Source organism: Mus caroli, unplaced genomic scaffold (assembly GCF_978045245.1).
Source record: "Mus caroli unplaced genomic scaffold, Mus_caroli_1 scaffold_15, whole genome shotgun sequence".
In the NCBI taxonomy this organism is placed as follows: Eukaryota; Metazoa; Chordata; class Mammalia; order Rodentia; family Muridae; genus Mus; species Mus caroli.
Genome location: NW_028227270.1, coordinates 74,385,895 through 74,401,592, shown reverse-complemented (window position 1 = coordinate 74,401,592; position 15,698 = coordinate 74,385,895). Strand labels below are relative to the sequence as shown.

Genomic DNA, 15,698 nt, shown 5'->3' with positions numbered 1-15,698 from the left:
CCGCGCACCCTGAACCCGGGAACACCAGAAAGAAAAAGCCTGCCAGCGGACGGGCCTGTTGCCACATCTTTCCCTTGTTCCCTTCGCGAGGTCGTGAGGAATACCATTAAACCCCCAAAACCCGCCAAAAAAAAAAAAAAAAGAAGAAGAAGAAGAAGAAGCCCGAGTATCCGAAGCCTGGGATTTCTTTTCCCGCCCTGTGCCCGCCAGGGAAAGCCCTTGGGCGGGAGGGCTGGGAGAGGCCGCTCGCATCCCACGTGTCTGCCGCCAGGCCCGGCCAGGCTCTACCCACTTCCCGTCGCCACCCCGGTCCAGCCTCAGGCCCTCTGGTCCCCTCCACGTGGGGCCGCCGGGTCCTCGCACCGCCCCCCAGAGCGACCGCCCGGAGCCGCCCAGTCGCCACGGCGTGCGGGTCCCGTACCTGGTGTTGGGGTCGCCCCTGTTGGTAAGGCTTCACCGGCCCCTGGTGGCAACGACGAGTCCGGATCTTGCCGCCGCCGCCGCCGCCCCCTCCTATGCCTCCGGCTCCCGAGGCCATGGCGGAGCCTGGGCGGCCTCCCACTACCGCTCCCGGGCGGGAGAGGCAGAGGCGGCGGCCTGAGGGCCTCCCCCGCCCGGCCCTAGGCGACACACAGACACAGCGAGAACCGCGAGGGAGCGAGCGGGAACTGAGAGTGCGCGCGGCGGCGAGGAAGGCGGTGGCGGCGGCTGAGGGCCCCGAGGTGGCTGAGGAGCGCCGGCCGCGTGAGGACCCCCGCGTCTGTGTTTGTCACCGTCTCTATGGAGATCTCCCGCCGAGGCCGGCGCGAGCAGCTCCGGGCGCCGCTGAGGCCTAGCTCGACCGCCCGCTGCTGGAAGCTCCTCTTCAGCCGCCCTGGCCGTCGCTGCCGCAGTCCAGGCCGCCGGCGCCGCCCGCCAACTCCTCCCCCTGTGCGCGCTGCGCCCGCCCTGCCGCCGCCGCCGCCGCCGCCGCCGCCGTGGTCGTTCCTGCAGTCGTCGCCGCCGCCGCTCTTGCGCCTATTACCGCTGTTGAGGCGGCCGCCGCGGTCGCGAGCCAGAACACCGTCACTCCTCGGCGACCGACGCGTCTGCGTCATCACGCTGCGACAATGTGGGGGGGATGGGTGAAGGAAGGGTTGGCGGAGCCCGCGCTCTCTGTCGCGGGGGCCTCTGGGAAATGTAGTTTTTCTGGCCAGAACGCGGATTCTCGGAAAGGCAGGCTGTAGCGGAAGGACACCCATGGAGCACCGCAGAGGCACAAAGCCCGGGTCATTTGGCGGCAGTTGGCTGATTGTTTAGATTCAGGACGGCGCTTGACACGAATACTGTAATCTCCCATTCATCAATAATAAGCGGAATGGAAGTGAACAGTAAAATCAAAGAACCATAATGTATCACAATGGGGGGAGGGGGGGAACGCGTTTGAATTAACCGTGGCCTCGATCCCAAGGCCGAAAACAAAGTAGGAAAGGCATTTGTCACTTGGGAGGCAGACACAGGGGAATGGCTATTTAGACATTACCCTCAGCTTCATAGTGAGATTCTGTCTCAACGAAAGCAAAGAATACAACTTCATTACTGTTTCATTAAACATATAAGGGCTTTGTTGTCAACACACACCGTGCTAGCATTCTGAGTTGCTTCACTACTTACAGACTTGACCTTGAATGACTCTACTATTTAAATCTACCTTATAAACTTATGGGGAGCTAGTGCGGTCGTCAGTGTAAAGAGCACCCAGTAGATTTCCTGGTATACAAGAAACGCAGTAAATGGTTGCAATTATGACCTATGCAATCAACACATTAAGGGTGACTCATATATCCCTAGTAAACATATATTTGCTTCAGTTAATATTATAGTTAGGTGACTAAACAATGTATCCTCAGAGACCGGATACACCGTGTTAAAGATGCAGGCATTAGTCAAAAGGTCTGTGTGATCATGTGGTCCAGCCTAGTCATTCAATGGACTATATGGAAACCAAGAAAATTTAAGGGGCACCATTAGGGTATTGATTTGGAGCCTGGCTGGTGACACACACCTTTGTTCCCAGCACTCAGGAGTCAGATGTAGATGGATCTCTGTGACTTCAAGGCCAGCCTGGTCTACAAAGCGATTTCCAGGACAGCCTGGGCTACATAGAGAACTGTCTTGGAAAAAAATAAAAATAAAAGAGGGTGGATATCGAATTGGGCACTCAAAGCCAGGTCTATAGCCCAGGTGTTTTGGGGTTTTTTTGGTTTTTTTTTTTTAATGAAGTAAGTAACTATGATTATGAAAAAGAATCGATTATGGAGAATCATAGACTTAATGTTCTATTAGAGAACAGTGTTCTAAAGTTTATAACTATAAAATCAAATAGATGTTTGATCTGTCACTTACTAGCTGTGTAGCCTTGGGGAGATTAGTGATCGTCTTCCTAAGCTTCACTTTCCTCATCTGCAAATAGAATGAATATTTACCTCAACAGGGACACAATTCTGCTTATAATAGCTATACAGACAGAAAGCGCTTAGTGCCAACCAGAAATCCACTACCAAAAGTGATCTCTTGCACCAGCCCACCCCCAAAGTGTACAATTCAAATCACTATTGAAATCAAATTAATAAAACAAAACTTACAGTACCTTTGAACTTATAGTACCTTACAGAACATCAAAGACCCTGCTGTAACCAGTTGGTACAGTCTGTGTCTGACCTTAACCCCTGAGACAAGTTACCAAAGTTGATGAAAAGAATTCATTTCCTCTCTTTCTGTGTCCTCCCTTCCCAATCTGCCTACACTCTCTGAGTGTGTTCTCTCCCCCAGGGCTACAAAACAAGCAGAACTGCTCCTCACTGCATCCCTTCTCAGCCCAACAGAATCAAGTTTCCAGCAGAGGCTAGCATCTCATTCCTGGAAGGAACAGTCTCCACTTTTTTCCACGCTGTGAAAAAAAGTAACGTCACACAGGACCTTACCTTCCAGATGAAATGGGAGGACTGTGGGTTGCTCAGCAAGACCCTATCCCCCTCACCCTCACACAAGTCGGGAAAGAATAAAGGAAAGGTTGTGTCAAAGAACTTGACCAAAGTCATGCAAAACTTCAAAGTAGAAAATTGGTAGAATTTGAGAATTCATGAAAAAGTCCACATCCCTTTTGGGCTTGATTTCAGTTATATCATTCATTTCCCGCATATATTTACGTAGAGAGGAAAAAAATACAATGCTCTCATATTTGTGTGGTTGGTTCGTTGCAGACTGTAGCAGGAAAACAATGACATCAAAAAAGTCCACATTATATCTAGACTGCTCTCTAGAGCCAAAACAATATGTCTAATTCATGAAAAGACGATTACTGCTGGGGTCTCTCTGCCAATAGAGACCCAGTATTTTTCCTGTTTAACATGGAAACCGTTTGTCAACTACAAATCAGCAAATAAGCAGCTGACCTTCATCTGACAGATGAAGAATTACTAGTAATTAAAAATGAAATACAGGGCTGGCAAGATGGCTCAGTGGTTAAGAGCGCCGACTGCTCTTCTGAAGGTCCTGAGTTCAAATCCCAGCAACCACATGGTGGCTCACAACCATCTGTAACGAAATCTGATGCCCTCTTCTGGAGTATCCGAGGACAGCTACAGTGTACTTACATATAATAAATAAATAAATCTTAAAAAACAAAACAAAAAGTGAAATACAGTTTCCTCAAACCCCAACCTGGACTCAAATTAGTCTTCATTTATTTTTTTCAAAAGGTTAAAAAAAAAAAAACTCCAGCCAATAGAATATTCAGAGATGGCAAATACAGGAAATTATGAAGTTTTATGTATTTAGTTTACCCTCTAAACACAAAAAAAATAAGGTCTGGACGATAATGTCTATTCATGCAAATTATTTCCTTCACATTATTATTACATCATCACAATGTTCTGCCCACATTTTCATGTGATAATTACTACCATGAACTTCATTAAATAGAGAAATAAAAAGAAGCCCACCTGGTGGTGTACAACTATAAGTCCAGCACACTGGGAGGTACAAACAGAAAGATTAAGAAATTTAGGGCCAACCTGGGCTACATAGTGAAGCCCTGTCTCAAAAAAGTAAATAAGCAAATAATCAACATAAAGAACTGTGTGTGTGTGTGTCCTGTGTTGGATATTAGGGTAAGAAAGTCAATGGTGGAGCCGGGCGTGGTGGCGCATGCCTTTAATCCCAGCACTCGGGAGGCAGAGGCAGGTGGATTTCTGAGTTCAAGGCCAGCCTGGTCTACGAAGTGAGTGCCAGGACAGCCAGGGCTACACAGAGAAACCCTGTCTCGAAAAACCAAAAAAAAAAAAAAAAAAAAGAAGAAAGTCAATGGTGATGGGAAAGTAGTTAAAGATATACATCATTATACTCTCATTAACTTACTAAGGTCTCTGCCTTTGGGGAATAAAGTAATACCAAAGACTGAATGAATTAACTAGACTATAGTCAAGTTTTAATTAATTTTACCTATCTCGTGATTGCAAAAATGTCATGAATTTGTTCTTCTTCCCAACCTCATATATTAGTGTCTGGCTAGGCTATCATGAATTTAATCAACAACTATAGAATATGATACATCTTTTTGTGGCAATGCATTAAAATAAAAACATCTCTTACATTCTGAGAGGCTGCAACTTCTGCTGGACCTCACAGCCAGAGGTTAATAGTGTGCCTTGGGGTCACTGAAGACAGCAATCCGCCTGTGTTTATTTAACCTGTTTATTGAACCCACCTTTAAAAGAACAATGTAACAACCAACCTTACTTGTCATGGATTTCCCCACATAATCACCTTTTACAACCTAAACTAATCCATAGCTGTAATCTTAAATCATGGACTCTTCCATGCCCCTGACCCACAGTTATTATACACATGTATCATTTGCTGAAGGCAGCAAGTCCAGAAGTTGAAAGCAATCTTCTAAAATGAAGATCCATTCATGGGTGTTGGTTGATAGACAGTGACGTTTGTAATACTGTTTGTTATCCAGCTCAGGTGGGGGTCAGCTCGACCCAGTGACTTAATCCCTTGTAAGGCTCTGTTAAAGATTTCTGCAGAGTGTGCCATTCCATCCCCCTCGTGTGATGCTTTTTGTGCAGTTCAATGAGTACAGAATCCTTTGTCAGAAGGGGAGACACAAGGAACAGGCAGTAGAGAATTCAAATCTCAACTTGCTCTTGGTTAAATGACTAAGGGAAAGTATTTGTATTTCTTTTTTTTTTTTAAAGATTTCTTTATTATTATATCTAAGTGCACTGTAACTGTCTTCAGACACACCAGAAGAGGGCATCAGATCTCATTACAGATGGTTGTGAGCCACCATGTGGTTGCTGGGATTTGAACTCTGGACCTTTGGAAGAGTAGTCAGCGCTCTTAACCACTGAGCCACCTCTCCAGCCCCTTGTATTTCTATCCTTAATGTGACACAGGTGCATTACTGGTGACTTGGAATTATCACTAAGGTGTTTAATGTATGGATATTTTGCATGTTTAATGGAAATTCAGCTCTTGTAGATGAAATAATGACCAAATGTACAATACCAATCTCATCCTGATGCTGAAGGCAGGTATTGAACCACCAGCTGGGACTAAGTGATTTATTGGGGCTAGGAGATAGCTCAGCGGTTAAGAGCAGCTCCTGCTTTTGCAGAGGACACAGGTTCAATTCCCAGCAACCACATGACAGCTTATGACCATCTCTAACTTTAGTTCAAGGGGCTCCTCTCTGACCTTTGTGGGCAACCAGGCACACATGTAATGCACGTACATACGTGTACGTAAAACACTCATAAAACAAAATGAATGAATCTAATTTTTTAAAAAAGAAAACTCTTGAGAACCCATAGGTTTTTAGTCTTAGTGATTGCTATGCTCATCCATAAACTTGTAAAACAGCCTCTGTCCACACAATGCGCTGAAACTTAGCACTGCCAGAATTCTCTAAAAGTTTAATGTGATGCGCTAAACCAGTCACTAGCACTTAACACTAAAATACTAATCACCTATAAATACTAACACAGTATGGATTCCATGCCAATAGACAAACTGTCTCCTGGCTCGGTTCAATTTTACTGTCTATAAAACACTAATCATCAGCTATATTAGAAAACTGGACTCATCATTAACATTGGGAGTAGAAATCTATGTCATTCCCAGATTTCAGTCTGCCAACCCTAAGATACCAAGGTTCTCGATTTTTGTGGGGGCAGGGGTTAGGTTAGGTTGGTGCTTAGGTTAAATCCAGCATGCTAGGCAAGCTCTTTACTACTAGGCTCCACCCCAGCCCTAGGAGACTGTTTAAAATGTTGTATGTGTATAATACAGGGTTAGAGTGGGTAGAAGATACAAGCACATCACCGTGCATGGGGAGGTCACAGAACAACCTTCGGGAGTCACGTCTCTCCTTCCACCTCCCCATAGCTTCTGAGATGAAACTCTGGTCTTCAGGGCCGCCCAGCTACTGTCTTTTGTGGTTGTTTCATCTTATAAGTTTACAAACAAATTTTGTTTGACCACGTATTTGTTGGGGGGCTGAGGGGGAGGAACTATAGAGGCCAGAAGAGGGCATCAGCTCTCCTGAACACAGACTTACAGGCAGTTGTGAGTTGCCCAAAGTAGGAAGTGGGGATTGTACTTGGGTCCTTTGCAAGAGCAGCAAGTGCTCTTAAGTTGTCCTGTCCGCTACTTTACTTTCTGAGACAGTCTCTTCCTAGGTCGCCTGCCCAGGCTTGGCTAGAGCTCACCATCCTCTTCCTGCCTCAGCCTTTGGAGTGAGACCAGAGATGTTCACTGCCATGCTTAGCTCAAGGTCTTCCTTTTCAAGATCATTTTACATATGGGTATGGCAGTGAATCTACAGCACACATCACCATCACCACCCAAACAAAACCATTGGAAACCATTCATTCAGCTTCAACGGTGAGTTTGGCCCTCTTGGACCTTGCCTACTGATCAAAACACTGGTAAATATGCTGGGCCAACACCATCTGCCCACTCAGGGTCCACTCAACCAGAATCATTTTGACAGGATCAGATATCTTATAGTACAGTGAGTCTGCAAAGCACTGTTTAAGTCAGGCTTGGTGGTCACCTCTGCAATCCCAGCACTCGGATTACAGAGGAAAGGGGTTGACTCAATATGGAGGCCAACCTGGGCTACTCCCAAGAAAGAACCTGTCTTTAAATTAAACACACTCACACAAACCACTATTTTAGAAATAAGCTCTATCAGCAAAATAAGCACTGGTAAAGATGCCAGGGATTTAACCCACAGCCTCACACTTCCTCAGCAAGCACACTACCAAGTACACTCCCCAGCTCTTTAAGCCTAGGTATTTAAAAAACACTTTACTAGTTCCCAAGTACCCTTCTTTATTATATATATTTTAAAAAAGTTTCTTTACATTATGACACAGGAAACAATGGAGATAAACTAAACCCTAAACAAAAACACCAAGCAAAGAGAAATTCCGAAAAGGAACAGTAGAGTGGGGCTCAGAGCTTCCTCTGTCTGACACTGGGACAACATCACTCTTTAAATGTTTGTTTATTATTTTAAGTTATGTGTTTACATCTGTGGGGAGGGGAGCACCTAAGCACAAGTACTGATAAAGGCCAGAGGTATTGGATGTCCTGGGGCTGGAGTTACAGGGTCTTGTGAGCCACCTGCGGTGGGTGCTAGAGATTAAACTTGAGCCCCCTAGAAAGCAGTCCATGCTTTTAACCACTGAGCAAACCTCCTCAATTTTTTGAGACAGGGTTTCTCTTTGTATCTCTGGCCGTTCTGGAACTCCTGTAGACTAGGCTGGCTTCAAACTCAGATCTGCCTTCCTCTGCTTTCTGAGTGCTGGGCTTAAAGGTGTGCCTTACTCTCTCCCTAACTCTCATTTGAAGGAAAGTCAGCAAGCAGGCACTTTAGAAGGGAACAGGCTTGGGGTTGAATTAGCATCTAATATCCAGAATGCTAGCTGAGAAGTCTGACCACTTGGAACAAAATCTACAGGATTCTCTTTTCAGACTATAATAAGAGATGGCAGTAGCTTTCTACTGGAGAAATCAGAAGGCCAGTTAGTGAAGTCGTCAATATGCAGATACAGAATTTTCTCCCAAAATTACTTCTGGAAAAATTCTAGAATCCATTATAACTGTAATGGGCTCCGTGGCTTAAAAAAAATCCCTGAAACTGGTCATCGACGAATAAGGCACTTGTTGCCAAACCTGAGGCTTTAAGTTCAGTTCCCAGGACCCACATTCAAATCACCCACATGTGCTATAGCATGCATGAGCCCATGTTCATATATGCACAGTTACACACACATAAGTAAATACAATTTAAAAGTTAAATATTCTTTTTTTTTTTTTATTTGGTTTTTCGAGACAGGGTTTCTCTGTGTAGCCCTGGCTGTCCTGGCACTCACTTTGTAGACCAGGCTGGCCTCGAACTCAGAAATCCGCCTGCCTCTGCCTCCCGAGTGCTGGGATTAAAGGCGTGCGCCACCACGCCCGGCTAAATATTCTTTCTACAATGCACCTACAGTTCTTGGACTCTTCAACAGGAGACACCTAAGAAGCTGTTGAACACACACTCCAAAAAAAAAAAAAAAAGAAAAAAGAAAAAGAAAAAATAAATAAATAAAGAAAGAAAGACTGGAAAGAAGGAAGGAAGAAACCTTATTAAAGGGCCCATCTACATCTCCCCTTATTTAGGCCAAGAATAAACACGTTTGCTTATAAGAACAGTTAGGAAAATGCCAATATAATGAGATAACAAAAGTTATCTCTTCCTAAGGTAGGCTTTAGGATGTTAGCCCACAGCTAAAGAAGTGGTGCGCTGTTTTTCCTCTTTACTTCCTATTTGGTAAGTTTCCCCTTTGCACAGAGTAAGCAGAAACTGACCCACGTCTTAGTTCTCTTCCATGGATTCTTTCTTTAAAAGCAAATACACAGTGAATGGGCTGAGATGAAGTTTGGAATTAGGGTGCTTAGGGCATTCTCTCTGACCATGGGTGGCACATTGATCAACTCCAACAGCTGTCTACACGTGACAGCCAAGTAAGAGGAGTTTAACCCAACACCTATGAGTGTCCCTGGAGCTTCGACGCCGCAGTAGGAGATCGCGAGCTACCAAATGCATGGTCCTTCAAAATCAAGGAGCAGACCACAGAAAGAACTTTCCAAACCAAAGCAAAGTGGGGTGAAACTGGGATCCTGCACTCAGTGTTCAGCAGGCAGGATCAGTATTCCCAAGCAGACTAAAGGCAAAGACAGCCCCTGAGAGGAAGCGAGGTAAACACCCCGCCCCAGTTAAGGGGAGAGATGTCTTTAAACCACACATGAACAGGAAACAGAAAGTAAAAACATTCAAGCACACCAGACGCTCTGCCACACCACAGACACTTCCCAGCCCCTAAACAGACTTGAAAACATAAACAACTAGGTCTTGTTCACACGCTTGGCTATAAAATGTCGCCCCCCTCCGGGAATCTGCAGTGACTTGTAAGGGGTCCCCCAAGAGAAGCACGTGAGCAACTGCTGTAAGTTAAACCCCCTCCCCTCAGCGGAGGCACTGCCAGCATCGCTGAATTTAGGTCCGTGCTTGCTAATACCTGAGTGTGATTGCCATTCTCCGCCCTACTCCAGAGTCTAAGCTGAGTGGTAGCGTTTCTACAAAGATGTAGTGATCTGTGCCCAAGACAAAGGAGGCAACTTTGTAAAAGGGCACCCGGGAGGTCACCAGGGCGGGGTCCCACTCTGGTCTTCCTGCATGTCTGCGAGTGAGTGTGTGTCTCCCTCCGTTCCTCCGCAGGTGGGTCCGCCCTACTCAGCTCTGCATCCCTGTCCTCTCTGCTCCTTCTCTCAAGGCTTGGTTTGGGTTTCCCCACTTTATTTTCCCTATCGCTAACTTGAATAGAAGGTCGTTTGAAGAACTACTTAAAAATGAAACGGAGAAATTTCTGGAAACTTTCTGTGCGGGCTGCAAGGTAAAACAACAACACAAAGCACTGCAGATCTGCCTCAGAGCCACACCAGAGAGGCTGGCTCCTGCGGTTAAGTGTCTCTGGCAAGTTTTGGAGGAAATCTCCCTCGGGCTGCAAGCAATACAGAAAGGCTTCCGGAGCGGTGGCAGAGAGCAGAGAGGAAGGCTGAGGTGAAAACACTGAATTCTGAAGGAGTCCCCACTAGCCATTCTGAAAAACGCACCCTCAAACTGTGCCTGGTCCACGGGAACTCTGACTCACCGTAGGTCGCAGCTACTCCTCCATAAGTCAGTCTTGGCAGTCCAGGTTGGCTGCTTGGTGACCGAGATTCAAAAGCTGCCTGCTGAGCAAACAAATGAAAGGAACCAGGAGTGAACTGTGGCAGCAGTGGTGTTCCCCGCAGGCTGGGTGTCATTTACCAGTCTCATCAATAATGAAGGATTGATAAATAATCCATTGCAAAGAAAGGACCCTCCTATTGTCACCTCGTATTTCCCATCTTTTTACAACCATGGTGCCAGATGTCAATTGGATAAATTAAGTGAGGGTTTAATTTTATTTACATTTACTTTTGACTATACATTTATTTAGTTTACTTTTACTATATGATTATTTATTTATTTATTTAGTGTGTGTGTGTGTGTGTGTGTGTGTGTGTGTGTGTGTGTGTGTGTGTGTCAAGGAACTCATGTAGAAGTCAGAGGACAACTTGCCAGACGGGATTGAACTCAAATAGTCAGGCTTGGCAGCAGGCTCCTTTGCCCTCTAACCTATCTCCCTGGCCCACATATTTATTGAATGGATGAATGTATATTTATACAAAAGTGTTTTATTTACTTCCTTCTGCAAGCTTTGTTTATTCCCCTTTGTTTGTTTGTTTGTTTGTTTTCAAAACATGCTTTCTCTGTGTATACTTGTCTGTCCTGGAACTCACTCTGTGGACCAGGCTGGCCTAGACCTCAGAGAGCAGCCTGCCCTGCTGGGATCAAAGGCATGTGCCACCACCACTTGGCAATTTGTTTTTCCTGAGGCAAGGTCTCCCAGGGATGGCCTAGAACTCATTGTGTCGCCAGGTTAGTTTTCAAACTTAACAACAACCCTACTGCCTCAGCTCACTGAGCTCTGAGATTATAAATGTGAGCAACAATGCCCAGCTTCCTGGGTTTTTTTTGTTTTGTTTTGTTTTGTTTTGTTTTGTTTTGTTTTTTGGTTTTTCGAGACAGGGTTTCTCTGTGTAGTCCTGGCTGTCCTGGAACTCACTTTGTAGACCAGGCTGGCCTCGAACTCAGAAATCCACCTGCCTCTGCCTCCCAAGTGCTGGGATTAAAGGCGTGTGCCACCACTGCCCGGATCCCAGCTTCCTGTTTTACACACAACATTTTCCTGTGCGTTTTGAAAGACGACTGAACATTAAAGTTGGCAAGATTATCTTTCACTGTTAGAACATTTAATATTTTAATCCCTCTTCCATCTGTGCCCACGCACATGGGCACACACACAGACACACGTTCACACTCGGTGCTAGGGCTCATACACAGGGCCCTGTACATACAAGGTAAATGCTACAGTACTGAGCCACACCTCCATTGCCACCCTTTCCTTGGAAACACAAATGTCCCCAGGCTGTGTACGAATTGCTGTGTCAGTGGCAAACAGTAAGTGCCCCCTCCATTTTTGTAATCGGATCAACACCGCTTTCCCCAAGTGACTATACCACATTAAGAACTGTACCCTAAAGGCAGAAATAGATGTTCCGTACTTGAAAACATAGTTTGGGGCTGGGGATATAGTCTGATAGTATCGTGCTTGCCGAGTAAGCACAGGACCCCGGGTTTAATCCCTTAGGGACACTTACAAATAAGGTTAGTAATAGAGACTTTCAGTCTAGCGTTCCACCAGTATTTGCTATGTCCCAGCCATATGTTCTCTATGTAGAATCACAAAGATAGCATAGGTCCTTCTGTTCATGACAAAGGGTCATACTGTTAACTTTATTTTTACTTGGATTAAATATGTAAACACATACGTTCCTTGTAGAGATATGTGACTTTTTCTGTGCGTATTTTCTATTTTTATCATTTTATAAGATGATTTAATATTTATTTTTTCCAGAACAGCCAGGGTGATATAGAGAGACCTTGTATTTTGTTTTTTTTAAAGATTTATTTATTTATTTTATGTATATGAGAACTGTAGCTGTCTCAGACAGACACACGCATCAGATCCCATTACAGATGGTTGTGAACCACCATGTGGTTGCTGGGAATTGAACTCAGGACCTCTGGAAGAGCAGTCAGGGCTCTTAACCACTGAGCCATCTCTCCAGTCCCAGAGACCCTGTCTTTCAAACAGTGACATTTATTTTATTTCATATTATACGAGGGTTTGTCTGCATTTATATCTGTGTACCATGTGCATACCTCGTGCCCACAAAGGCTAGAAAGGGGCACCGGATGCCCTGCACCTGGAGTCACAGACAATTGGGAGCCACCATAGCAGGTGCTAAGGAGACAGTCAACCTTTTTGTTGTTGCTGCTGCTGTTTTGTTCTGTGAATATTTTAGCTTTACATGTTTTATTTTATGCATATGAATGCTTCCCTCCTGCATGTACATACGTGTACCACATATATCCTACACGCGTGTCCTCAAAAGTCAGAAGCGTGCACTGCATCCATAGAACTGGACTTACAGATGTTTGTAAGCTACCACGTGGGTTACTGGCCATTGTAACAGGGTCCTCCTTGAGAGTAACCAATGCTCTTTACCACAGAGCCATCTGTCCAGCCCCTCTACCTTGTGTTTTGAGACTGAATCTCTCCCTGAGCTGTGGCTCGCCCATTTGATGAGACTGGCTACCCAGCCAAGTCCCAAGGATCCATGTTTTTATTTTATTTATTTATTTATTTATTTATATTTATTTTTGGTTTTTCACGTGCCCCGACTATCCTGGAACTCACTTTGTAGACCAGGCTGGCCTCAAACTCAGAAATCCACCTGCCTCTGCCTCCCAAGTGCTGGGATTAAAGGCATGCGCCACCACTGCCCGGCTTAGTTTTCTTTTCTTTCTCCTTCATATTGGTCCTTCATGTGGGTCCTTATGCTTATGAGGAAGGCACTCTGCCAAATGAGCCACCTCACTAGCTCCAGGAGATCTGTTTTTTAAATAAACCTCTCAAATGTTTTTGCTCATGTACTCCGTTCCCCGGGTCCTCTGGTCTCGTTACGAGTATGGCTCCAGCAGATCTCCCTTCTCCCTCACATCCTCTGTCTTTTTTGCCTTTCACTCCTTCTTCCCTTCATCCATTCCTTCCTAAGGGGTAGCATCCAGGAAAAAAAAAATATCCCTGAACGGGATCAGAATCTTGAGACGTCTGTCTCTATCTTTCAAAGAAAGGACAACTCAGGCCAAACGAATGTGGGCAGAGCTGGCTATTATTAGCTGTTTTTTTCCAGTCCTTATTAGATCATCCCCTTAGTCTCCTGTCCATGTTCCAAGAGTATCACATTTTAAATTGTGTGTGTGTGTGTGTTATGATGCACCTTGGAACATGTATAAAGGTCAGAGGTTGACTTGCAGCATTAGCTCTCTCCACTGTGGGTGTCCTGATGTCAGACTCGGAAGGAGTAACTTCTGCCCACTGAGCCATGCCACTGGCCCCCATGGCGTGTGCCTGTGTTTGTATGTGTACCTGCACAAGTGTAGTTCTCTTCCTCTAGGGCTTCCTACCTTATTTCTTGAGACAGGGATTCTTCACAGGGTCTGGACTCATTGATTCAGACAGACTAGCTGGCCAGTGAGCCCCAGGCCCCCTCCTGCGTCTCTCCCCCCCCTCCCCCCCCCCCCGGGCTAGGATAATGGGCACACGCCACTGCTCCTTGCTTTTCACATAGTGGCAGGCAATCCAAACTCAGAGTCCTCTCAACTCCCCTTTTACTTTTGGTTTTGAGGCAGGTCTAGAACTTGCTGTGTAGCCTGGGTAAACCTTGAACCTCCTGATCAGCCTCATAAACCCACTGGGAGTATAGATATGTGGCACCACATTGACTCCCTGAGCCAAATATGAATATTACCTATGACTCAGCATCCCAAGACCGTCCCAGAACGAATGTCAAATATGAAACTATTCCCTAGAGACACACACATTGTTTCATTCTTAGAGAAAATGACCTGGATAAATAACCTGTTTACTCCAGGTTTGGTAACACTTAAAAAAAATGACTCTAGCAAATTATATATGGACCCAAAGTGCTCAGTTTCAAAGTAAGATAGTTTTTAGACTACTTGTATTAATTTGCTTAAGGTTGTATCAGCCCTCCTCACTTTGAGCCCACCAGTCTCCTGGGACTCTAGCTAAGTAGGGTATGCCAGGCTGTCTGTGTCTCCTCCCCACAACCCGTTTTATTCCAAAGGAGGTTGGGAAACTTGTACTGCTTTGGAACCCGTAAGAGCCCATCTAAATGGATACTGGATAAACCAACTGAAAACCATTCCCAAGCCATGGCTGGGCAGACTCATCCCTGGGGACGGTTGTTGACGTTGACAGAGACCAGTTGTGTCTATTGACTTGATTTTGCCGCCCAGGGAGTGTTATTGTGACATCAGAATAGGGCACATTAACAAAGCCAAGGTTGGGGTGACTGCAGGTGGTCAGGCTGAGTGGGGGGTGCAGGTGGAGACGTAGGCTAATGCTAATGTCTTCCTATATTTGAAGAACTATTCGGCTCTAGGCTTGTGCCTTGTCTTTTCCTTTAACACAGATAAAGTGCCAGTGCCTCTGTCAAGATGATTGACTGATCAGGAAGTGTTGGAACTGATGCCGGCTGTCTACAGAGCACTCTCCTGCACGTTATAAATAAAGAGCGTCCTCCTAAGTGGAGTGCGGTGGCTTTTATTTCTCTGAAAGCTTAGTATAGAGATGAAGGAGGTACAAAAGAAATAGTGGACTTGACAGGTTGAAAGGAGTGATGGAGCTCTCTTAGGCCAGCCCTGGACCTGCGGATGGGTCTCTGCACTTCCCCTCTAAGTAAAAGGCATGTTGATTGGGCTTTATTCCATCTGGAAATGGAGATGTTTGATCCTGTTGCTGTTGGTGGGGTGTGTGTATGTATAGACCCTGTTACTAACAGGACAAAAGAAGGTCACACCAGACAGTCCACTTTGGGCTACTACTACTACTCCCTGGTGAGCCTGGGTACCTCCAGCCTCCAGGGATTTTCACTTCCAGGAGATTTTATCAGCAGATCTCACCCAGTGAGCTCTTGGCTAAAAACTGTGCTGTTTTAGGCTTCTCTGTTTCTCTCTGTCTCTCTGTCTCTCTGTCTCTCTGTCTCTCTGTCTCTCTGTCTCTCTCTCTGTGTCTTTCTGTCTGTCTCTCTTCTCTCGGTATCTCTCTGTCTCTTCTCTCTTTCTATCTTTCTCTGTGTGTCTCTCTGTCTCTCCTCTCTGTCTTTCTCTGTATCTTTCTGTCCCTGTCTCTCCTCTCTCTGTCTCTCTGTCTTTCTCTGTGTGTCTTTCTGTCTCTGTCTCTCCTCTCTGTCTCTGTCTGTCTCTGTGTTTGTGTTTGTGTCTGTATGTGTTTGTATGTACATGCCAGAGGGCAACCCTGAGTGTTGTAGATGGTGGCTTTAAAATGTCTCCAGTTCTTTACAGTCTTCAAAAGGAAGAGTCCACTAGTCTTCCCCATCAGCAGAGACAGACCTAAGAA

General features: G+C 45.5%; 1 protein-coding gene and 1 long non-coding RNA gene across 4 annotated transcripts in view; one reads left to right on the top strand and one right to left on the bottom strand.

Annotated features, from left to right (window-relative positions):
- The window catches only part of Nup153 (nucleoporin 153), a 61,528-nt gene extending 51,220 nt beyond the window's left edge, over positions 1-10,308 (bottom strand). For 2 of the 3 annotated variants that reach the window (XM_021180144.3, XM_021180146.3), the window contains exon 1: positions 422-897. In XM_021180144.3, the coding sequence (XP_021035803.1) occupies positions 422-538 (117 nt within the window). In that variant the 5' untranslated portion in view covers positions 539-897. Of the gene's footprint in view, positions 1-421; positions 898-2,385; positions 2,443-10,253 lie in introns of those variants that run through there. The other variant, XM_021180145.3, reaches the window with a different exon arrangement.
- Positions 9,393-14,870, top strand: LOC115029076 (uncharacterized). Its single transcript, XR_003834633.2, has 2 exons — positions 9,393-9,820; positions 14,752-14,870. It is a non-coding gene; the product is annotated as an uncharacterized LOC115029076 (long non-coding RNA).
- The last annotated feature ends 828 nt before the right edge of the window (positions 14,871-15,698 follow it).